Source organism: Mustelus asterias, chromosome 1 (genome assembly GCF_964213995.1).
Source record: "Mustelus asterias chromosome 1, sMusAst1.hap1.1, whole genome shotgun sequence".
In the NCBI taxonomy this organism is placed as follows: Eukaryota; Metazoa; Chordata; class Chondrichthyes; order Carcharhiniformes; family Triakidae; genus Mustelus; species Mustelus asterias.
In genome coordinates, this window is record NC_135801.1 from 161647830 (window position 1) to 161673480 (window position 25651).

General features: G+C 40.3%; 1 protein-coding gene across 2 annotated transcripts in view; it reads left to right on the forward strand.

Moving 5' to 3' along the window:
• The window catches only part of pik3c3 (phosphatidylinositol 3-kinase, catalytic subunit type 3), a 131978-nt gene that overhangs the window by 98793 nt on the left and 7534 nt on the right, over nt 1–25651 (forward strand). For both annotated transcript variants that reach the window (XM_078222077.1, XM_078222087.1), the window contains 5 exons: nt 6227–6291; nt 7723–7807; nt 13046–13120; nt 15573–15741; nt 22105–22195. In XM_078222077.1, the coding sequence (XP_078078203.1) occupies nt 6227–6291; nt 7723–7807; nt 13046–13120; nt 15573–15741; nt 22105–22195 (485 nt within the window). The remainder of the gene's footprint in view (nt 1–6226; nt 6292–7722; nt 7808–13045; nt 13121–15572; nt 15742–22104; nt 22196–25651) is intronic.

Genomic DNA, 25651 nt, shown 5'->3' on the forward strand with positions numbered 1-25651 from the left:
TTACGTGTTACAGATAGGGTAGAGAGGCAAACTGAACTTCATTATATTTCTCTATCTTTCTGTAAGCTGAGATCTTTTAGTTTTTGAAGTAGGCTGTGACATGTTTCCCCAAACCCTCCGTTTGTGAAGTTAATTTTAAGTGACTCACTGCAAACTCTCCTTCAGGTTAAATCAGAAGTATTGTTTATTTGTGTGTTTAAACCTAGGGAATGATCATAGCAACCACATATGCACACTAGAAGGAGATGGGAATGAAAAGAGTTTTACAACGGAGAACTTAAAAACAAAGATATGGATTAATTCAAGTGAATGTCAGAATTCAGCGAGTGATTCTTCAGTAGGAGTTAAAGTTCAGGTAGATTCAGCTAGCTGTAAGCAGGAGTTGCTCATTTCTTCCGAGTTGGTGATGCCATTGATGAGTCAGCTTGAGGTTAACAATCAGTTTCTACGTCAAAATCCATTTTCACCTAACTATTAGCGTCCACTGATATAGCAGGATTTGATGGCTCTCTGTTATATGACCAGGCTTGGGGGACCGTCTGTTTGCTACTCCATTGTTTCGTTGATTGTAATGAGTCCACGCAATGATAGGTGTGAGATTTCACAAGGCTGAGGGTTGAGTTTTCTTGTAATTACTGTCAGAGGTTTCCAAAATCATAGCCAATTTACAAATAATCTGATCTGTCGCAGCCATGTTTTTGATCCAACAAAGTCTATTTTTAAATGAGCAAAAGTAAGGTTTGGCTTCAACAGTTTCTGATCCCTTTCATGTCTTATGGACAGGACATCCTGTTTCTTTCTCCACAGGTGCTGCCCAACCTGCTGAGTTTTTTTCAGCATTTTGTTATTATTTCAGATCTCCAGCATCCACAGTATTTATCTTTTATTATATCGGCGGCATGGTAGCACAGTGGTTAGCCCTGCTGCTTCACAGCTCCAGGGACCTGGGTTCGATTCCCGGCTTGGGTCACTGTCTGTGTGGAGTTTGCACATTCTCCTCGTGTCTGTGTGGGTTTCCTCCGGGTGCTCCTGTTTCCTCCCACAGTCCAAAGATGTGCGGGTTAGGTTGATTGGCTATGCTAAAATTGCCCCTTTAGTGTCCTGAGATGCGTAGGTTAGAGGGATTAGCGGGTAATTGTGTAGGGATATGGGGGTTGGGATTGTGGTCGGTGCAGACTCGATGAGCCAGATGGCCTCTTTCTGCACTGTCGGGTTTCTATGATTTGTTCTATGACTAGGGGAATTTCACAGTAACTTCATTGCAGTATTAATGTAAGCCTTACTTGTGATTAATAAAATAAACTTTAACTTTTATCATTGGACCATGGCTAATAATGTAAATGATTCCCTGTTTTTCTGTGATTGAGCACTTCATTAAATATCATCTGATATTGGCATAAAATATTACTTAATTAACTCTGAGGTTTGAAGTAACATTTTTTTTGTTGTATTCTAATATAAATTCATTGGTTCAAGCTATTCAGCCTGTAGTTGCGCTCACTTGTCATTGTTGGTGCTGTAATATCTCCATTGGGAGCTTTTCATTATGGCATAACAATATTCTTTGTACAGCCAATTTTAATAGAAATGTCCTATGGTGGTATTAACCTAGATTTCTGTCATTTTGGAGCAGATTATTTTAATAAATTCATGTGTGCGATCTAGGTTTTCATAGGAAAGGCTGATAAAGTATGACCCTTATTAAAATGTTATTAGCAATCAGTAATGTTAGTCCTTAAGGGTTTTTTTGCTATTTTTGCACTATGTATAATTACAGTAGCCTAATCTTGATTGAACAGAGAGCTTGAACATTTAGTTCCCACAAAGCCACAAAGAATACTGGTAGTAATGCAGTAAGAGTTTCTTCTCTAAGGTTAGTTTAAGATATACTTATTTACTGGATACCACTGGAAAGAACAGTACAGCACAGGAAACAGGCCCTTCGGCCCTCCAAGCCTGTGCTGCTCATTGGTCCAATTAGACCATTCGTTTGTATCCCTCAATTCCCAGAATGCTCATGTGACTATCCAGGTAAGTCTTAAACGATGCCAGCGTGTCTGCCTCCACCACCCTACTTGGCAGCGCATTCCAGGTCCCCACCACTCTCTGTGTAAAAAAACGTCCCTCTGATATCCGAGTTATACCTCGCCCCTCTCACCTTGAGCCCGTGACCCCTCGTAATCGTCACCTCCGATCTGGGAAAAAGCTTCCCACTGTTCACCCTATCTATACCCTTCATAATTTTTTACACCTCTATTAGGTCTCCCCTCATTCTCCGTCTTTCCAGGGAGAACAAGCCCAGTTTACCCAATCTCTCCTCATAGCTAAAAAGGTACCCAGAAAGGGAAACCATGTCAAAGGAAACCCCCCAAGCTTTGTTGTGAAGGAAAACCAGAAGGCTTTGATACACAGCTCATTGCTTGCCATCTAGCTTTATATACTCATCTGAGCATAATTACGTAATCAGTGCCCACACCTGTTCACCTTTATTACCTTGAAGAACCTATTATCTGACACAATGGCACAGTGGTTAGCACTACTGCCTCAAAGCGCCAGGGACCTGGGTTAGACTCCAGCCTTGGGTGTCTATGTGGAATTTGTGTGTTCTCACTCTCCTCCCAGGTGCTCCAGTTTCCTCCCACAGTCCAAACGTGCAAGTTGAGTGAATTGGCCATGCTAAATTGCCCCCTGCTGTCCCCAGATGTAAAGATTAGGGGGATTAGTGGGGTAAATGTGTGGAGTTATGGGGTTGGGCCTGGAAAAGATGCTCTGTCAGAGAGCCTGAGTCCTAAAATCAGGATTTTCTTTCCCACATCTGTCTTTCCCCTTTGTCCTCCTTTAAGAAGCCCCATAAAATCAATCTTGCTGGCCAAGCTTTTAGTTACTTCATATCTCCACTTTTCACTTGGTTTCAATTTTTGACATTATCTCCTGTGAAGACCCTTGAGATATTTTACTACACCAAAGGTACTTTATAAACAGCATGTTTCCAGTCCAACAGGAAAGGCGGCAATGTTAGATCTAGTTCTTGGGAATAAACCATTTTCCTTATGGGCTGATTTATTAGTGCTGCTGGGGAGGATTTAAACTATTTTGGTTGGGGTGTAGGAGCCAAGAGGTAATATCTGATATTACCTCTTGGTTCCTAGACGCCGGCCAAGTTCTGGTGCCATTTCAATGCAATCCTCTGATCTGTACAGGTCCCATCTCCTCCAGGGCTGGCGCAATAATCTAAAAGTCTCCCTCCTGCACCAGCTTTCCCGCTACACATTCATCTGCTTTATCCTCCTATTTCTGTACTTGTGTGGGGAATATTCATGCGTAGTGTTGGCATGTTCTTTCACAGATTATTTTACATTTTAAAAAGTTCTCCAGTGATCCAGCAGCTTGGTTGGTATTTTTAAACTTGGATCTGTGCTGAGCTATGTGATGCTTCGTCTAAAATGAAGCCCAAATGATAAATGGCTGAAGGGCCTATCTATTTAAAATAATCTTATGAGACTGCCAACCCAGAGGTCTTAACTTGCTTTAGTGTGCTGAGGGGCACGATTCTTGTCCAAGTCTTGGGTTGCCCTGTTAATACTGCCTCAAAATTGCTTGTGTTAATAAGTTCATGCAGCATTTTCCAAATTGGGTTCTGTAGAACCCTTGGGCTCCACAGGAGACATCTATGGGTTCTGCAGTAGGCCCAGCCATTTTAAATTTGAAAATAGCTGTCCTTTCAGCTTGTTCAATCAAAGGCGGTTTTCACACTGCATTGGCTAATGATAGGCTGACTAGTGCATCTGCTGACTAGTGTACTCCTGCGTGCGTCAAAGAGACAAAGAAATAACTATAATGTTAAGTGGGTTTAATTCAATGTTTCTGTGCCTGGAATTGTAAAACCTATACTTGGATTCATGCTGGACAATGGTATTCATATGTGTGGGGGTTGGTCAAGTTCCAGCTGTGTTTCTATTGTGCTTAGAGGTGGCTATGGTGTGGAGTAAATAGTCCAGCTGAGGTATGTGGTGTTGATTACCAACTAGGACCTTGTAAGATAGAAAAGCTTTTAAGTTTTAGCTGAATTTGTGGGCAGTTGGAGACAGGATCATGGGGAGTGAACATCTCTCAATTCTGCCATAAGGAAGACTGGACAGGACGGGAGCTGCAGCGAAGCAGGCTTCCTAAAGTACAAGTTACAGTCCAGATAACTAGGGAATTGGGATAGTGTGTGTTTAAGATGACTGGAGTGAAGAGAACAGAGACCAAGTTATGGTTCAGAAGAATTCAAGGAAGAGTAAACAGTGTTATGAGTTAATCGCAGTAACCAGATTTAAAGTAGAACAGCAGACTTCAGAGGTAGGTGAAATGTTTGATGTCATTTTAATACAGTCCGGGAATCGAGAGTTACAACAATTTTGCTCAGCAGTCAAGACAAAGAAAATCCTAAAAGGGTTAATGTAAAATCCTGGACTGGATTCGCTACTAAAAGTGTTATCTGGAGTTTCAAACAGAAACTGCGAAGGGAAAATATACATATGAGAAAAGATATTAAAGTGTGTTTTTGGGAGTGGAGTTTGGAAACTCTCTCAGGTGACAATCATCTGGGGGGATTCTAAAGTAAACCCACAAACATTCACTTGGGGTTCGGCATGGAGAGTATATTTGCCCACAGTCATCTTGTGTGCCTAATAGGAACTTTGTGTTAATGAGAGCATTGTAGATTGAGATGTACTTTGTCACCCATGTTAATCCTAAAACCTGTGTAATAAGCTAACGGGGTGACTAAAGGCGTATTGTACCATAATCCAATTTTTTAATGTTTAATAAATGTTGTTTTATTGGTATTGAAACTAATCCGCAGTCCTGTGACTCTCTTCCGCACATTTTATAAAACAAATAGAAGTTATGGTCTTTTGAGTCAGGGTTCCATTCTGGGATCTTCCCGTCCAGTTATAGCATCAACTGGGGTTGTGAGTGTGTGTAGCCTGAATATACAGGAAGACTGGCGCTTGACATCCGTCCAGAGAGTTGGCGAGCAATGCATCCCTGACCTGGCCCTCCACAGCCTTCTGTGGCAACGAGTTCCATAGATTCACACCCTCTGACTGAAGAAATTCTTCCTCCTCTAGGTTCTAAAGGGCCGTCTCTTTACACTGAGACTGAGCCCTCTTATCCTAGTCTCTCCTACTAATAGAAATACCTTCCCACATCCACTCTATCGAGGCCTTTCAGTATTCTGTAAGTTTCAAATGAGATTTCTCTCTCCAGCACCACCACCACCACCCCCCTCCCTCCCTCCAATCCTTTCTAAACTCCTTCGGGTACAGACCCAGAGTTCTCAAAAGCTCCTCATAATTCAAACTTTTCATTCCCGGGGTCATTCTTGTGAACCTCCTCTGGACCCTTTCCAAGGGAGGCACAGTGGCATTGTGGTTAGCACTGCTGCCTCTCAGGGCCAGGGATCCTCCAGGCGCTCCAGTTTCCACCCACAGTCTGAAAGACATGCTAGTTAGGTAAATTGTACCCAAGCAGGCACCGGAGTGTGGCAACTTAGGGATTTTCACAGTAACGTCAATACAGCGTTGATGTAAGCTTGCTTGTGACGCTAATAAATAAACTTGAACTTAAATACAGGGCTCAAAACTGTTCACAATACTCCAAATGTGGTTTGACCAGGCCCTTATAAAGCCTCAGCAGTACATCCCTGCTTTTGTATCCTGGTCCCCTCGAAATGAATGTTAACATTGCATTTGCTTTGTGTTGAATGGATATAGAACATAGAACATAGAAAGCCACAGCACAAACAGGCCCTTCGGCCCACAGGTTGCGCCGATCACATCCCCACCTCTAGGCCTATCTATAGCCCTCAATCCCATTAAATCCCATGTACTCATCCAGAAGTCTCTTAAAAGACCCCAACGAGTTTGCCTCCACCACCACCGACGTCAGCCGATTCCACTCACCCACCACCCTCTGAGTGAAAAACTTACCCCTGACATCTCCTCTGTACCTACCCCCCAGCACCTTAAACCTGTGTCCTCTCGTAGCAACCATTTCAGCCCTTGGAAATAGCCTCTGAGAGTCTACCCTATCCAGACCTCTCAACATCTTGTAAACCTCTATCAGGTCACCTCTCATCTAGACCTCTCATATAGTTAGTTTTTTTTTGCTATCAGATACAGAGTAGCAATATGTCTGCCTTATTTTTATTTTACAATAATACTGTGATTTCCTTTTTCAGGCTTCATGCAGTTTATTCAGTCTGTGCCTGTTGCTGAAGTATTGGCGACAGAAGGAAGTATACAGGTAAAATAAATGACTTAACGTGTAATCAGATCTCTGTTCTCAGTCTGATATCTTTTCACAAGAGGCACAACAGGTAAATTTCAGTTGATAGCTTCACACCATATGTTGCCTAAAAATGTATTCATTTCAACCAAGTCGCAACACTCCAGATCTAATTTATGCAATATTTAAATGTCTAAACATCCCACTTTCAAATCCATGCAGAACACACACATGTTGGGAAATGTGCTGCTGCAACAGATGCACCTAACTTGCCTGCATATTTCATCTGTCAAACCTTATCTGTAATAACTACATTCCAGTTCATATAAACTGGGTCAACTCAAGTACCTGCTTGCATGTGATGCACCTTAGTTGTTTAAACCTGGTTAGATTTTATTTAAATTTATACTTTTCCCTAGAACTTTAAATTAGATGAAGGAAATAATTTTCTTAATATATTCAATCTTGAAAACATAATCCAGACCATTTACTAGATAAGTTTCAAATTTACAACTAATACATCATTGCTTTTCCCTAAACCATTTCATCAAGTTCCTAGAGTTCTAGTATGACCATTTTGTAAGTAAATAAAAAACAGACATATCCTTTTACAGAATTTATTTTCCATTTTAAAGTATTCATGTAGCAAATAATTTTTTATAGACCTAAATACAGTACAGTTTTAACAATTGTAATTAACGTAAACTTGCATTTACAAATATAAGCTGACATGTATAGTGCCTGCATACCCATTCACAACGTAATCACATTTTTAACTAAGTAGTAAAGTTTGTAAAGTTTATTTTCTTAGTGTCACAAGAAGGCTTACATTAACACTGCAATGAAGTTACTGTGAAAATCCCCTTCTTCGCCACACTCTGGCGCCTGTTTGGGTGCACTGAGGGAGAATTTAGTATTGCCAATGACACCTAACCGGCACGTCTTTTGGACTGTGGGAGGAAACCGGAGCACCCGGAGAAAACTCACGCAGACACGGGGAGAATGTGCAAACTCAGCACAGACAGTAACCCAACCCGAGAATCAAATCCAGGTCCCTGGCGCTGTGAGGCACCAGTGCTAACCACTATGGCACTGTGCCGCCCATTTTACTATTTTATTTACTTAAATTGGATATATATTATCACAAACCATTCACACTTGGATTGGAGAGGGACACTTATGAGATAAGTGCCATTGCTACACATTCTTGCCTGTGCTGGAAGCAGATCAGGTCATGGGGTTGGAGCAACTTTGCTTTAATTTCCTTCAATTAACTTTACATTGTTATATGATCATGGTAATTTTGTACTTCGGAATCTAAATACTGAAGTACCTTTTGTGAAAATGCAATGTGAAAAATCTCTTAATTTTGAGTGAGAAAGAACTCTTAATCCAAAAATGTCCCCAAAAATTCTTGTAACCTAATGCCTTCAATTGTCCATTTTCTAGAACTTTTTCAGAAAACATGCACCCAATGAAAAAGGGCCCTCTGGTATCAGTGCTGAAGTTATGGACACGTATGTTAAAAGCTGCGGTAAGTAAATATGATGAACAGAGAAGTAATTATTCTAATAGACTGTTACCTCAGATATGGTTATTTGTGGGAAAGGAAAAATATTTAATTCTTTATCATGGACTGGGTCCAAAGCTCATTCCTGAGCAGTAATCTTAGTCATACAGCACCAAAACAGGCCCTTTGGCCCACCAAGTCTATGCCAATCATCAAATACCAACCTATACTAATCCCATTTACCAGCACTTGGACCATAGTCTACTGCGCCTTGGTGATTAAGATAGTGTGATAGAAAATGTTACATGGACTCCATTTAAAGAAGTAAGAGATAAAGTAAATGGAGATGTTCAATAGGAATTTGATATAATGCTATTTAGAAGACATGACAAAATTTACAATGTGCACACAACATTTACAAAGAATGTGGCAGCACAGAAAGTTTGCTAAAAGCAGAAGGCGGTAGTGGCTCATTAACATTTTTATGCTCTAAGGTACAAAAAGTCAGGAATTGGCTTTGGGACCATTATTCAACAGCAACAAGTTGTATTTATAAAACTCCTTTGACATAATAGAACAACCCAAACCCACTTCACAGGAACAATCTAAAGTAAAATTTTGATACTGAGCCCTAAAAGATAATTTGAGGGCAGATGGCCAAAAGCTTCATCCGTGCAGTAGTTTAGGGAAGTGAGGTAGAGAAGTTAGGGAGAAACTTTGAGGTTCAGTCCTAGGCAAACGAAGTTATGACCACAATGATGGAGCAATTAAAATCAGTGATTTTAATTGCCTAGGTGAGTGCAGATATATCTGAGGATTGTTGAGCTGGAGGTGAATACAGAGATCAGAAGTGGCTTAAGAGTGATTTTAAAAACAAAGATGAGAAGCTTTAAAATCGAGATGTTGCCTGAAGCCACTGTTAGTTAACAAGCACGAAGGCGGGGGACAAGCGAACAGGACTTGGTGCACGTAAGAACATGGAAACAGAGTTATGGACAATGGGATCACACCAAGGTTGTGAACAGTCTGATTCAGCCTCAGAACATTGCCAGTAGCGTTATGGAGTTGGTAGCTAGCTAGTGGACTCTATTATGATAGGTCTTCCCAGTACTTAATTGGGGGAAATTACTATTCATCCAGTACCACCTGTCAGATAATTTAGCAACAGAGGAGGAATCAAGAGAGCTGGTGAAGTAGAACTGGGTGTTGTCAGCGTATGTGTGAAAACTTGCGTATAAATAATAGTTTGTAGGTTGCATTTCTCTTCAGATTTTTGGTGCTAAGGATCTTAGGACATGCTAATTGTACAGTTCAATGGCCAATAAAATTTAGAATAGTTAAAATGTGAGGTGGTGAATTTTGAAAGGAATGTGTAGGAGGAGATATAAATGTTACATAGGATAGAGAAACAGAAATACAACATCAAAAATGTCGCAGGTGCTGGAAATCAGAAATACAAGCAAAAATTGCTGGAAATACTCAGCAGGTCAGATAGTATCTATGCAGCAAAACAGTTTTTTTATTCATTCATGGGACATGGGTATTGTTGGTTGGCCAACATTTATTGTTCATCCCTAATTGCCCGAGGACAGTTGAGAGTCAACCACATTGCTATGGCTCGAGAGTCACATATAGGCCAGACCAGGTAGGGACAGTAGATTCCTTCTCCAAAGGACATTAGTGAACCAGATGTTTGTTTCCGACAATTGACAATGGTTTCATGGTCATCGGTAGATTCTTAATTCCAGGTGCTTTTTGTTGAATTCAAATTCCAACATCTGCCATGGTGGGATTCGAACCAGGGTCCCCACAACGTTAGCTGAGTTTCTGGATTAATAGTCTGGCGATAATACCATTAGGCCATCGCCTTCCCTATGTTAATAGCTGCGATTCTCCCTTCCCGCTGCACTAATTTTTTAGCACAACGGGCCAGGAGATTCGTGCACACGTTCGTGTCCCACTAGCATCTCCCAGCGCTGGATTTCTGGCGGTGTCAGATCTGCCCAATGTTTTGGGTCATGACGATCTTTCAGCAGAACTGAGGAGAATTGGAATTTTAAGAGTTTTTAAGCCAGTGTGGGGAGGGGGCTGGAAAAACAAAAGGGAAAAATAAAAGCAAAATACTGCGCATGTTGGAATCTGAAACAAAAACAGAAAATGCTGGAAAGCTCAGCAGGTAATATAAATGTAGGATAGACATACAGAAATACAAAATCAAAAATGTTGTAGATGCTGGAGCTCTGACGAAGGATCATCTAGACGTGAAACATTAGCTCTATTCCTTTTGGCTAAGATCAAGTGTAGTTAGGCGGATGCTGGTTGAGGTCATTGGGTTGCATTTAAGCTTCATTTTCATATGAAGCAATTTTTAAAAGCGGCATCTCGGCCTTTTGGCTAAGATGCAAATGAGATCAAGCCTTGGAGGAGGAAACCTCCGCCTACTCCAATCAGCTTGGCCCATGTAGATCAGGCCCAAGACAGGGTAAAGGGTTGTATACCCTGTCTTGTCAGCTTGGATCGGAAATGTCTCAACTTGCTGAGACTGTGAATTGGACTTGATTTGATTGAATTGGAAAAGTATTAAAAACAAATTAGCTCTATTCTCTCCCCACAGATGCTGTCAGACTTGCTGAGCTTTCCAGCAGTTACTGTTTTTGAAACAAATGCGAAGGTTTGTGGAGATCAGGGGAGATTAAGTAACAAAAGATGCAACAACCAGAGTGGGAATGGATCTAGGAAAGAAACAAATGAGGCGTGAATGGCTGCATAGTAACAATCTTAATGCAACATGAAGGGATAAAGAAACAAGACAAGACCGACCCAAAAAAAACAAAAGGGAAAAAACTCACAGGACAAGATGAAGGCAGAGGTTATGATCTAAAGTTGTTGAACGCGATAATATGGAGTCCAGCAGATAAGATCCTGTTCTTTTGAGCATGAATTGAGAGAAACAAACGCATTCCCACAGTCTTTAAAAGTGCACTGACAAGTTGGTTAGCCTACAGTTAAAATATTAGTCTAATTTTAGATGTCCTACTTCAGGGAAGATATAGTCAATGAGGAAGAGATTTACCTGATGGCAGAGGAGCTTCAGTCCTTAAGAAACAAGAAAGAATAAGGATATGAGGAGACCTGATAGAAATGATCAAATTATCGGTAGGTTTGATGAATTAATAATCAGTTAAATATTAGAGGGCATCAATTTAAGATCATTAAAAGAAAGAAGGTGAAGGTTATGAGATTTTCTTTATGCAAAGGGGCTGAGTTCGAAACAGCTTATCAGAAATAATGATGGAAATAAAACCAGTGAAAAGTTTGGATGAATATCTGAAAAATAAATTCAAGTGGTTGCAGGGAATAGAGCAAGTGAATGGGCCAAAGTGCAAAGCAAAAAGGAAACTAGTCTGAAAATTATAATTTTACTCCGAATGCTTGCAAAAGGTTTTTCTAAACACAGCTTTTACATACCGTAGATCAAAACACCAAATAAACCTCTAAAGTGGGAGGGCCAAATACCCAATGCTATAGCATTTGTTCACAATGATCATAGTGTGTTTTCACTTCGGAGTTTTAAAATTTAATTTTAATTATCCTCCACATTTTAGTAAAATGTGATTGACCTTATGTTATAAAAAACCTTCCAGGTCTTCTCCAGGGAGAGCCAGTTTCCTTGCTAATCTTCAGCACTGTAATCTAAAGATAAGCAGTATGGATAGTTGGCATAGATCTGTAGTAAGTGTAGGTTTGGTTTATGGTGTCCCAAATGACTCTTCCTTGTCTTCCAGAATATTTATCTGATATTTTAATCTTTAGAATAATTCATGATTATTTCAGCACATCTAATGGATCCAAAAGGGTAGTTTTACAATTTTGAGTTCATTCAGCTTCATTTGCCAGGTCAAAACTTCAGTTGTGCTCATATCATTGCCCTGACATTAATTTAAAAGAGATAATATTCAGCCTAATGTTTCATAGACAAGTGCGAATTTATTAAACTTAATTTCCAGGTGGAAGAGTCAATTACTAGGGGGCATAAATTTTAAGGTGCGAGGGGCAAGGTTTAAAGGAGATGTACGAGGCAAGTTTTTTTACACAGACGGTGGTGGGTGTCTGGAACTCGCTGCGGGGGGAGATAGTGGAAGCAGATACTGTAGTGACATTTACAGGGCGCCTGGACAAATACATGAATAGGATGGGACTAGAGGGATATTGTCCCCGGAATGATAGGGGGTTTTAGTTCAGTCGGGCAGCATGGTCGGTGCAGGCTTGGAGGGCTGAAGGGCCTGTTCCTATGCTGTAATTTTCTTTGTTCTTTTGTATAATGAAAATCAGTTCTTAACTAATCTTTTGAGTTTTGTGGGCTGGCCTCGATACTGTCTTGCTGCAGGGTCTACCAACATGTATTTATGTTGGAAACCACCCTCCTGTATTTGAAATTAAAAACTAAATACCTGATTGACTGGATTGCCTTCAGTTGTGTGGGAAACTTATGTTCTGATTTCCCAAATGGAAGTTTTAAAAAAATGAACAGTAGGAGCATGGAGGCAGAAGCAAGTTAAAGTAAGATTATAGTTAGGATAGGTAGGAGGACAATAATTAAAATGAGTAGAACGAAATACATTATCAGAGAGGAATTTCAGATGAAACATTAAGCATCTGTATGCTAGTATTCATATTGTATAATTTCAAGAACATCACTTAGCAAGCTGGTGCAAAGTACTTAATATTTTATAACCTCGAAAATTGTTCCTTATTAAGTTAAGGCTTGTATTCCAGTAGTAACTTCCTTGACAGCACAGTGGTTAGCACTGCTGCCTCACAGCACCAGGGATCCAGTTTCAATTCCGGCCTCGGATCACTGTCTGAGTGAAGCTTGCATGTTCGCCCCTGTGAGCGTGGGTTTCCTCTGGGTGCTCCAGTTTCCACCCACACTCCAAGGATGTGCGGTTAGGTGGATTGGCCACGCTAAATTGACCCTACTGTCAGGGGATTAGCAGGGTAAATATGTGGGGTTACGGGAATAGAACCTGGGTGGGATTGTGGTCGGTGCAGACTCAATGAGCCGAATGGCCTCCTTCTGCACTGTAGGAATTCTGTGATTGTATTCTATATTTGAGTGAACTTAGTTGTAAAATTAGTGATTTTTTTTTTCTGGAATTAGCATTTGAGCTGAAAATAAATATAAACTTGGAAGAGGGGAGTTTCCATTAATTAAATCTATATTGAAGTTTTAACATTTGGGCAATTTTATTTTGTTGACAGCTGGGTATTGTGTGATTACATACATACTTGGAGTTGGAGACAGACATTTGGATAACCTGCTGCTAACAAAAACGGGTAAGTTTCCAACAAATGTACCGCTTTTGTCATTCTGATCCAGAGCTTTATGCATTTCTTTGGAATTGCTTCAGAATCCATTTCTTTTTCATATTTCTAAAACTCGCATTGAGATGTCCTGAACATTGAAGATTTGTTGATTTTTATGAATAGATTCAGTTTGAGGAAGAATTCAGTAGATGGCACTGCGTATCTATTTTGTAACAGTGTCTTTAGGACAACAAAGGTAGAGTGCAGCATTTTGTGCTGTTTGCCATTTTTCTCTGGCTCTGTAAGGCAGGTTTCTACAGACCTAAAATCATCCTTAATCTTTTTGCATTGTCATATCAGGTTCTTTCAGTGTATCATCCTAATGGAGTGCGTGTGTTTTGGGCAGAAGAGTACTTCATGATCTTGAGATGTACAAATGTTACGTTGCATTGAGGCATGTTTTTTTTTATCTTCAGGGATCCTTCTTCTCGATCTCACTAAGATATAACAATGTTAACTTTAATTTCCTAAGTATGTAATAAAATGTGTTTACTTCGAGTTGGCAAAACCAGGTATCTCATTGTGTGGTCCTTTGAAACGCTAATGGCTTTCTTTTAACATGTAACCTGTGATTCCATTTTTTAAAATATTTTCAGCAAGGGCTAACTCTAGAAAATATCAAATTATTGTGAATATATTTTAGTTTATTATAGAATCTCAGTTGCTCCGTTTATATTGGTGTTCTCGAGTTCAAAAGATTGATCTCAGCCACTGCAATCCATCAGCTTCGTGCGATATGTTTGTCAGCATTTATAGTAAATCGCTTTGTATGGAACATCTTCTAAGAGCCCTCTGATAGTAAACTGACAGCTCTGACTAGAAATCACAAAGGGCCATGTTTTCATTCAGTCCCCCTTCAGGCAAGTTTTGAAAACCACCACTTCCATCTAGAAGGACAAAGGCAGCAAATTAAGGGGAACACCACCACCTGCAAGTTCCCCTCCAAGCCACACACTATCCTGACTTGGAAATATATCGCCGTTCCTTTGCAGTTGCTGGGTCAAAATCCTGGAATTCCCTCCCTAACGGCATTGTGGGTCAACCTACAGAACATGGACTGCGGCGATTCAAGAAGACAGCTCACCACCACCTTCTCGAGGGCAACTAGGGATGGGTAATAAATGCTTGCCAACCAGCGATGCCCATGTCCCATGAATGAATCAAAAAAAAGTCAAATAATGGAAGGAGTTGGACAAATTAAAGGATTATCTTGTTTTCTTATTGAGATCACTTTTTCCCCTCATTGTTTAGAATTGCCATCAATTGTCTTTTTTCTCATGGACCATTGCATGTTTTTGATTAATCCTTAGAAGTATTATATATATAATGGTGCTTTCATTATTTGTGCTGGCACTAACTAGGTTGAGTTTGAGTGAAATGTGGAACAGTCTACTAATAACAAATAATTCAAAATTTGTATTTTCAAAACCATTCCATTTTCAAAAATCTTTACCCATGTATTTTTTCTTACTTGCTCTTTCCAGCTAAAAAAATATATATATTAAATAAAGCAAGTCAGTGGGTCACTGGGAGCTCAGCTGACTGGAATGCTGACAGTTAAAGTTGAATTTTTTTGCAACTATTTTTTTTGTGTAGCTAGTGTTAAATTGGTACCCAAGGGAAATGTACAGTTGGGCAGTACTCATTTCTAGAGAAATTCTTGCATGAGTGCTCAGAATGAGCCTATCATTCAAGATTGGCAAAAGCAGGAACTGTGTAATGGAGAAAATACTTGACTGTACAAAGGAAACGTTAATGGGTGGGTGGTCAAATCTATGCTTGATCTATGAAGTAGAAACAGATTAACATTCCAGCATTACATACTTTGCATGCTGTAGTTTGAATTAATCTTTCCTGCATTGTGGCAGCAGTTCTTGTGTAGTTTGAGGAGAAATTGATTTCTTAAACAAGAGGGAGATGAAACCTGTCTGGAAAAGATAATTTTCCCATTTTGCTGGAGGGTTTGCTGAATTGGATAAGGAACAGAATTGATTCCAAGTATAGACTATCTCAGCCTGCTAATAAATTTGAGTTGATAGGAAGAGGGAGTTTATAAAAATGCATTAATGACCATACTGCAAGCACAATATAAGATTTCTGTACATTAATTTAAGGGCTAGAAATAGGTTCTCATTTTCTAAAAGGAAAAGGCCTCAAAACAGACGGAAAGGAATTTCAGTCTCAAAATGTTACAACTTCGAATCCAGAAGACCTTTTTATGCAGTGTGATGTATAAATGTAAAACAGACTTGTTTAGTGTTATGTTGACAATCAACTCTGCTAAAGGTTTGGTAGTGAGCCACTACACTTGTCGATTTCCTCCAGCCAATAAGAATCCGCTGAATTTTGAAGCAATGCTGTTTCTCAAAAAAAAACAGAATGCTAAGATTAATCTGTGTTTGCTTTATTTGTCCTGTTGCAGGGAAATTGTTTCACATAGACTTTGGATATATTTTGGGTCGTGACCCTAAGCCTCTGCCACCCCCTATGAAGCTAAGTAAAGAGATGGTAGAAGGGATGGGTGGAATGCAAAGTGAACAGTACCAAGAATTTCGTAAACAGTGTTACACTGCTTTTCTGCACCTGAGAAGGTAATGCATGTCTCAATTTCCATTTCACTATATCAATCTACAAAGGGCCTTTCTTCAGCAAAAGCTTTTGAAAAGCATCTCTGGTTTGTAAAGATAGCAGTCCACCCTCAACTAGAAGTTATTTATTCAAATTGCAAAGCAAAGGGCTTCATTGATAAAACACTTTTTACCTCCTCATGACATCCCAAATGTGCTCCATAATTAATGAAGTACCTTTGAAGTGTAGTCATTAATTATCCAGGTAAAAGTGGCAGCCATTTTACACATAGCAAGGTCCCATAAACAGTAGGGAGTTAACTAGTGAGATAAGTGGATCAATTGCATCCCAACTTTAGAGGGAATAAGGAACATCAGTTTAATGTCTCCTCTGAAATGTAAAATCTCCACCAATGCGGCAGTTTCCCAATACTGTGAAGTGTCACCCTAGATCAGTGGTTCCCAAAGGGTGCGGCACGCCACACTGGTGCGGCGAGAGAGGCTGGCAAGTGTGGCGGGAAGATTCAAGGACAATCAAAGAAACATTTAAACATGGTTTAAACAAGCATTGTTTTATACTTTCTGGATGTCCAATGATCATATTATAAAGTAGTTGTGTTCTATGTTATGAATCAAGCACTGCGAGGAGTTTTTTTTTTGTTTTCGAATTTTTTATTGATAAGAAATGCATTCGGTGTGGCGCGAGCAAATTTTTATTCCGAAAGTGCGACCCAGTGAAAAAAGTTTGGGAACCACTGCCTTAGATCATGTCCTCAAGTGTCTGGAGTGAGGCATGAACCCATGAGCTTTTGAGGCTGCTACTGAATTGGATGATATTTGTCTATTAATTAAACTGTTTTGAGCAGAAGTTCCTTAGAGTAACTGGTGTAAACTGTATCCTAACAATAATGCTATGGCATGTTGATAACCTCAAAGTTAGTTTCTATGATTGGAATTTTTAATTTTTTGATTAAGTGTCAACTCAGGTGGGAAAAGTAAGAAAGAATCCTGGAAGGAGGTCCCACAATGTTCCACTGGCAGGACAGGCTCAACCTAAGATCTTGACAAAAAAAGGCACCCCAGTGCCTGGGCACTGGGGACACTGCCAGGGTACTGCCCAAGCATAACCCTCTTTCCCCCACTCTGGGGGCTGTGCTTATCTATGCACTCTGAGCAGGTCCTCTTTGGTCTGGACCTGTTGTAAATCCCGCCAATGTGACGTCACACCAACAGGTGGAATTCCCTACATGGTAGAAGATAATACAGCAGGTAGACCTGCTGATGGTTGGGCAAACAAATCCAGAGCTCCCTGGACGGAAAAGAAGATTGAAATAAAGACTGTTGTGGAGTAATTGAGATGGCCGGTACTGTCTTTAACTACAGGCAATACAAAAACACACAAGGTAGATATCTCTGTATGAGGATGTAACATTTATTTAACAAAAAACAAAGCAAGCAGCTGCTCTGAGATCACTAAAAGGGTTAAGTAGTTCTGGAATAGAGCAACAGAACCACTCCGGTGAATCTGGTATTTACAATCAAAAACAGATCAATTATAGTTTTTCTTATCAGTTATTCCTGACTTGCGTTAGTTTAAAATCAATTACATTTAGTATATACACATCAAAAATAGTCTCTGACATTCACCTCAGCCAATTGCATTCTACCAACCAGTATAATATTTCACTTGCCCATTTAATCCGGACGCTAATTCCCATCTTGGCTAAAGTCACTTCCTGATTACCTTCGACACTTGCTACAAGGGTCAAAGTGCACATTCCCACCAGATCATTGCCTGGATGAACACATGGTTCTGTGTCCAAGCATGTACTTGTCCTAAGTGTAGACAATGAATTGAGCCTTTTCATAATGTTGCAAAATTTGTTCCCACACCAGAAACTTTCTGATAAGAATTTCGCTAACTACAGGGTTCCCAGGCCTTTGCTTCTGAACTCTTTGCCTTTATCATCACCCCTTACCTGCTTTTAGCTGAAGTGAGCAATGATTCATATATTTAAAATACATTTAAAAATAAGAAAATGTATATATATTTTAAAATCATAATGATTTGTTCAATTCTCTTACTGCATCCACATCTGTGTAAACTATTAGTCTCACTGCCTTACTAACTTTATGTCAAAGAGCATTCAGCTCTTTACTGGTAGTCTTGTCAGTATCAAAATGTACCTTATTAACTAATTAAAAATTTCCCACTTCATAAGATAAGGAAGAAAAAGTGTGCATATGGCTGGTGTCAGGTAGGAAATGCAGTTAAGAACCAAGAAGGTTCGGAGGGGAAGTAAAAAAAAAAGTACATTAAAGAAGCAAAGAGGGATTGAGAAAAGACTAGCACTAACATAAAGGGGAATCCCAGAGTCTTCAACAAGTATATGAATAGTAAAAGGAGGAGTAGGGTCAATTAGGACCTGGGGCATAGCTGAGGCGTTAAATGAATACTTTTCATCCATCTTTACCAAGGGGGTTGATAGATACTACCCAGGACATGGTGACAGACAAAGAAACTGTTCCTAGAAGGGCTCAAAATTGATCAGGAGGGAGTGTTGAATAGACTGTTGGTACTGAAAGGTGACAAGGCACCAGGACCAGATGAGATCCATCCAAGGATATTGAAGGAAGTGAGAATGGAAATTGCAGGGGTGCCACCCATAACCCTCCAGTCTTTAGACTCGGGAGAGATGTTAAATGTTACACCCTTGTTCAAAAAAAGTGTAAAAATAGTCCCATTAATTACAGGCCAGACGGTTTAACATCGGTGGTAGGCAAGTGTCTAGAAACAATGATTCAAGATAGAATTAGTAGTCACATGGAAAAATGTGGGTTAATTAGGAAGAATCAGCATGGATTACTAAAAAGCAAATATGTTTAACTAACTTGCTGGAGTTTTTAAGGAGGTAACAGAAAGGGACAATGAAAGTAATACTGTTGATATGCTGTACATGGACTTTGAGGCGTTTGATAAAGTGCCATACAACAGATTAGTGAAAAGGTTATGGCTCATGGAATAAAAGGGACAGTAGCAACATGGATACAAAATTGACTGAATACCAGGAAGCAGAGAGTAATGGTCAATGGATGTTTTTGGGCTGGAGGAAGGTTTGTAGTGGAGTTGCGCAGGGGTCGGCATTGGGACCCTTGTTTTTCCTGATTTGGGGCACAAGGGGTACAATTCTAAAATAAAAAAGCAAATTACTGCGGATGCTGGAATCTGAAACCAAAAGAGAAAATGCTGGAAAATCTCAGCAGGTATGGCAGCATCTGCAAGGAGAGAAAAGAGCTGACATTTCGAGCCTTTTAGCTTTGACAAAGGGTCATCTGGACTCAAAACATCAGCTCTTTTTTCTCCTTGCAGATGCTGCCAGACCTGCTAAGATTTTCCAGCATTTCCTCTTTGGGCGCAATTCTAAAAGGTGTGCAGGAACAGAGGAACCTGTATCATTGAAGATAGTGGGCCAGGTGGAGAGAGCAGTTAATAAAGCGTATAGTACACTGGGCTTTATTAATAGTGGCATAGAGTACAAGAGCAAGGAGGTAATACTGTACAAGACACTAGTTAGACCTCATTTGGAATATTGTACTCGGTTCTGGGCACCACACTATAGGAATGATGTGAATGCATTGGAGACAGTGCAGAAGAGGTTTGCAAAAATGGTTCCAGGGATGAAAAACTTCAGTTATGAGGATGGATTGGAGAGGTTGGCACTGTTCTCCTTGGAGAAAAGAAGGCTAAGAGGACATTTGATAGAGATGCTCAAAATCATGAGGGGGCTGGACAGAATAGATAGGGACAAACTGTTTCTTCTCATAAAGAACAAGATGGCACAGATTTAAAGTGACTTGCAAAAAAACAAATGCAATGTGACAAACTGCTTTTTCACAAAACGCATGGTTCAGCTCTGAAATACACTGCCTGGAAGTGTGGTTGAAGCATTCAAGACTGTATTAGCTGATAATATACAGAGAAAAGGCAGGAGAATGGCAGTAAGCTATGATGCTAGTTTAAAGAGCCGGTGCAGATACAATGGGCTAAATGTCCTTTTTCTGCACCCGAATAATTCTGTGAAATCTGCAATTTATCCAAAAGTAGAAGGCACAGCAGGTAACAAACAATTTTAGCAGGTTCAGAACAAAATGGATCTTTTACATGGACTAAATGGTATAAAATGCAGTTAATAGAGAATGGTTTAATCAATAGAGGCAATATATTGTTGCTGTTTGGTTGTTTATTGGATGTATCTGACTTTGCAATCTTTAAGCAATTTGTTTAAATATCTCTGAACAACAAAAACATGAGGAATGACAGTGGTTATTTCTAGAAAAGCCTATACAGCGGCTCTATCGCACAGTGGTTAGCACTACTGCCTCAACGGCCAGGGACCTGGGTTCAACTCCAGCATTGAGATGGAAAATTATAGGCCAATTAGCCTAACCACAGTTGTTGGCAAAATTCTAGAATCCATCGTTAAGGATGAGATTTCTAAATTCTTGGAAGTGCAGGGTCGGATTAAGACAAGTCAGCATGGATTTAGTAAGGGGAGGTCGTGCCTGACAAACCTGTTAGAGTTCTTTGAAGAGATAACAAATAGGTTAGACCAAGGAGAGCCAATGGATGTTATCTATCTTGACTTCCAAAAGGCCTTTGACAAGGTGCCTCACGGGAGACTGCTGAGTAAAATAAGGGCCCATGGTATTCGAGGCAAGGTACTAACATGGATTGACGATTGGCTGTCAGACAGAAGGCAGAGAGTTGGGATAAAAGGTTCTTTCTCAGAATGGCAACCGGTGACAAGTGGTGTCCCGCAGCGTTCAGTGTTGGGGCCACAGCTGTTCTCTTTATATATTAACGATCTAGATGACAGGACTGGGAGCATTCTGGCCAAGTTTGCCGATGATACAAAGATAGGTGGAGGGGCAGGTAGTATTGAGGAGGTGGGGAGGCTGCAGAAAGATTTAGACAGTTTAGGAGAGTGGTCCAAGAAGTGGCTGATGAAATTCAACGTGGGCAAGTGCAAGGTCGTACACTTTGGAAAAAAGAATAGAGGCATGGACTATTTTCTAAACGGTGACAAAATTCATAATGCTAAAGTGCAAAGGGACTTGGGAGTCCTAGTCCAGGATTCTCTAAAGGTAAACTTGCAGGTTGAGTCCGTAATTAAGAAAGCAAATGTAATGTTGTCATTTAGCTCAAGAGGCTTGGAATACAAAAGCAGGGATGTACTTCTGAGGCTTTATAAAGCACTGGTTAGGCCCCATTTGGAGTACTGTGAGCAATTTTGGGCCCCACACCTCAGGAAGGACATACTGGCACTGGAGCGGGTCCAGCGGAGATTCACACGGATGATCCCAGGAATGGTAGGCCTGACATACGATGAACGTCTGAGGATCGTGGGATTATATTCATTGGAGTTTAGGAGGTTGAGGGGAGATCTGATAGAAACTTACAAGATAATGAACGGCTTAGATAGGATGGACGTAGGGAAGTTGTTTCCATTAACAGGGGAGACTAGGACGCGGGGGCACAGCCTTAGAATAAAAGGGAGTCACTTTAGAACAGAGATGAGGAGAAATTTCTTCAGCCAGAGAGTGGTGGGTCTGTGGAATTCATTGCCACAGAGGGCTGTGGAGGCCGAGACGTTGAGCGTCTTCAAGACAGAAATTGATAAATTCTTGATTTCTCGAGGAATTAAGGGCTATGGGGAGAGAGCGGGTAAATGGAGTTGAAATCAACCATGATTGAATGGTGGAGTGGACTCGATGGGCCGAATGGCCTTACTTCCGCTCCTATGTCTTATGGTCTTATGGTCTTATTATCCATGTGGAGTTTGCATATTCTGCGTGGGTTTCCTCCCACAGTCCAAAGATGTGCAGGTTAGATGGATTGGCCATGCTAAATTGCCCCTTAGTGTCCCATGATGTGTAGATTATGGGGATTAGCAGGGTAAATATGGGGATAGGGCGTGGGTAAAGGTGCTCTGTCAGAGAGTTGGTACAGACTTGATGGACTGAATGGTTGCCTCCTGCACTGTAGGAATTTTATGATTCCTATGATCTAGGAAGTAGAAATTTGTGTGTAATACAAAGCTTGTGTTTATAATACACAACTTATTGAATTTAATGTTTTGATTATTCCAACTTTGATCTTGTAGCCTAACCTCTGAACTTTGTTCTATGCACTAATGATAGATCTAAAATCTTATACAATAGCCCTTCTTTACTGCTTGATACTGTGCAAGTCGCATATATTTAAATTAACTTCTCTCCTCGAGAGGCGGCAGAAGTAATTTTCAGGTTGAAGTAAATATTTGAAAATGTGAATGCAAAGCAGTCTGTTCAATATCCATAATCACTAAAATATTTACTCCTTTCCAGATATTCTAATCTAATTCTGAACCTGTTCTCGCTAATGGTAGATGCCAATATTCCAGACATTGCTTTGGAGCCTGACAAGACTGTGAAAAAGGTAATTTTGAAACCAGTCATTTAATTTGCTTACCAGTGTATAATATTTTCTCTTAAACTTGACAATCTCAATTTTAGATAATACAATTATTCCAATATAGTAACTAAAATCTAATTCTTTTGGATCCAAATCAATATTGGTGTTTATGAGTATTTATGACCTTTTTAAGTGAGATTGATTTTAAACCTTGTGAAAATGTAACCCCTTCAAGTTGGATTTTTCACATGCTTATATTTTTTCAGACATGAGGAAGGTGAGCACCCATACTCCTTTTAATGCATTAGATCGTTGTAATCTTCTAATGTATTATGTTCTTCACTTGCTCCCAAAAACAAATTTATTTTTCTTCCTACAACATGACTAGTTGGATTGTGGCTACTAAATCGTAAGGCAGAGTTTTGATTGATAAATAGAAACTGCTACTGCCATGTAGAGGGATGTAATAACTCTGGTGACATTAAGGTGCATTTAAACAGTCAGGAACTGCCACTTATATTTAATGAACCCTTCCAGAAAAGAAAATGTTCAGTTACTTTTAACAAGGAGAAATGAAAGATTTGAATCAAGTTGACTATTTTCAAATAATTGTTCCCAGGATATGAGCACATTGGCAAAGCTGCAATAATTGCCCATCCTAAATTGGGTGATGGTAGACTGCCTTGAATCACCTTTGTGGTGTTCCAGAGAAATTCACCATTTTTGACCTGGTGCTGATTTAAGGAATATTCATACACATTCTTAAGTCAAGCTGATTTGTGATTTGGAGGTGATGTCCTCAGTTCGGTGTTGCTCTTGTCCTTCGTAAGGCAGAGGGCTGCTGTCAATATAATTTATTGAGTTGGCACAATGTATACCACATCCACAGTGCACCAATGGTGGAAAGGTTGGATAACGAGTCCGGCGGCAAGAATCCAGTCGAACATGTAGGTTTAATTTTCTCTTTAACAAGAGAAAGCAGTATTTCTCTTGCTCTTGAAACATTCAGCCAAGGCCCTATCCCCCTTGCTTGGGTAATTGTATAAGATTTCACTACACTATTTTGAAGAAGAGTGTGGGAGTACTGGCCAATATTTATCCCACTGTCAACATCGCAATCAGATTAAATAGCCATGATGATTAGTATTTGTGGGAGTTTGCTTTTCACATGTTGATTGCCATGTTTCCTACATCACAACAGTGACTACACTTCAAAAACTACTTTAATGGCTTAACTGCTTTGAGAATCTGGTGGTCATGAAAAGCTCTATATAAATGTGAGCCTTTTTTGCTATTGTGGTAGATCCATTGACGCTTTGCATAATTGATAATCTGATCTTCCTAAGAATTTGATGGTGAAATTAATGTTTAAGGTGTAATTGAAGATTGGGACTTTGGTGCTTGAGTGATACCCTGTTGGACGTGGTCTTACCAAGCACTTAGTTTCATTCATTCATGGGACATGGATGTCGCTGGCTGGCTAGCATTTATTGCCCATCTCTAGTTGCCCGAGGGCAGTTGAAAGTCAATCATATTGCTGTGACTTTGGAATCAAATGCAGTCGAGATCAGGCAAGGTCAGCAGATTTCCTTCCCTCAAGGACACGAGATTGTTTTGGCAGATAAGGCAAAGGAGAATCCAAAGAGCTTCTACAAATACATAAATGGCAAAAGAGTAACAATGGAGAGAGTAAGGCCTCTTAAGGATCAACAAGGTCATCTATGTGCGGATCCACAAGAGATGGGTGAGATCCTAAATGAATATTTCTCATCAGTATTTGCTGTTGAGAAAAGCATGGATGTTGGGGAACCTGGGGAAATAAATAGTGATGTCTTGAGGAGTGTACATATTACAGAGAAGGAGGTGCTAGAGGTCTTAAAGCACATCAAGGTAGATAAATCCCCGGGACCTGATGAAATGTATTTCAGGACACTGTGTGAGGCTAGGAGGAAATTGCAGATCCCCTAGCAGAGATATTTGAATCATCGATAGTCACGGGTGAGGTGCCTGAAGATTGTTAAATGTTGTGCCTTTGTTTAAAAAGGGCTGCAGGGAAAAGCCTGGGAACTACAGGCCAGTGAGCCTCACATCTGTGGTGGGTAAATTGTTGGAAGGTATTTTGAGAGACAGAATCTACAGGCATTTAGAAACGCAAGCACTGATTAGGGACAGTCAGCATGGCTTTGAGTGGAAAATCATGTCTCTCAGATTTTATTGAGTGTTTTGAAGGGGTAACCAAGAAGGTAGATGAGGACAGTGCAGTTGATGTTGTCTACATGGACTTTAGCAAGGCCTTTGACAAGGTACCGCATGGTAGGTTGTTGCATAAGGTTAAATCTCTCAGGATCCAGGGCAAGGTATCTAAATGGATACAAAATTGGCTTCTTGACAGTAGCCAGAGGGTGGTTAAAGACAGTTGTTTTTCAAACTGAAGGCCTTTGACCAGTGGTGTGCCTCAGGGATCAATGCTGGGTCCACTGTTATTTGTCATTTATATTAATGATTTGGATGAGAATATAGGAGGCATGTTTAGTAAGTTTGCAGATGACACTAAGGTGGGTGGCATAGTGGACCGTGAAGAAAGTTATCTCCAATTGCAATGGGATCTTGATCAATTGGGCCAGTGGGCTGCCAAATGGCAGATGGAGTTTAATTTAGACAAATGCGAGGTGATGTATTTTGATTGAACCAGGGCAGGACTTATCCAGTTAATGGTTGGGCATTGAGCATTAGGGAGAGTTACAGAACAAAGAGACCTAGGGGTACATGTTCAAAGCTCCTTGAAAGTGGAGTCACAGGTGGACAGAGTGGTGAAGAAGGCATTCGGCATGCTTGGTTTCATCGGTCAGAACATTGAATGCAGGAGTTGGGACGTCTTGTTGAAGTTGTACACGACATTGGTAAGGCCACACTTGGAATACTGTATGCAATTCTGGTCACACTATTACAGAAAGGATATTATTAGACTAGAAAGAGTGCAGAAAAAATTTACTAGGATGCTACCGGGACTTGATGGATTGAGTTATAAAGACAGGCTGAATAGACTGGGACTTTTTTCTCTGGAGCGTGGGAGGCTGAGGGGTGATCTTATAGAGGTCTGTAAAATAATGAGGGGCACAGATCAGCTAGATAGTCAATATCTTTTCCCAAAGGTAGGGGAGTCTAACTAGAGGGCATAGGTTTAAGGAGAGAGGGGAGATACAAAAGTGTCCAGAGGGGTAATTGTTTCTCACACAGGGTGGTGAGTGTCTGGAACAAGCTGCCAGAGGTAGTAGTAGAGGCGGGTACAATTTTGTCTTTTAAAAAGCATTTAGATAGTTAAAGGGGTACGATGGGTATAGAGGGATATGGGCCAAATGTGGGCAATTGGGATTACCTTGGGGTTTAAAAAAAGGGCGGCATGGACAAGTTGGGCTGAAGGGCCTGTTTCCATGCTGTAAACCTCTATGACTAAATGAACCAGATGGTTTTTCCAACAAT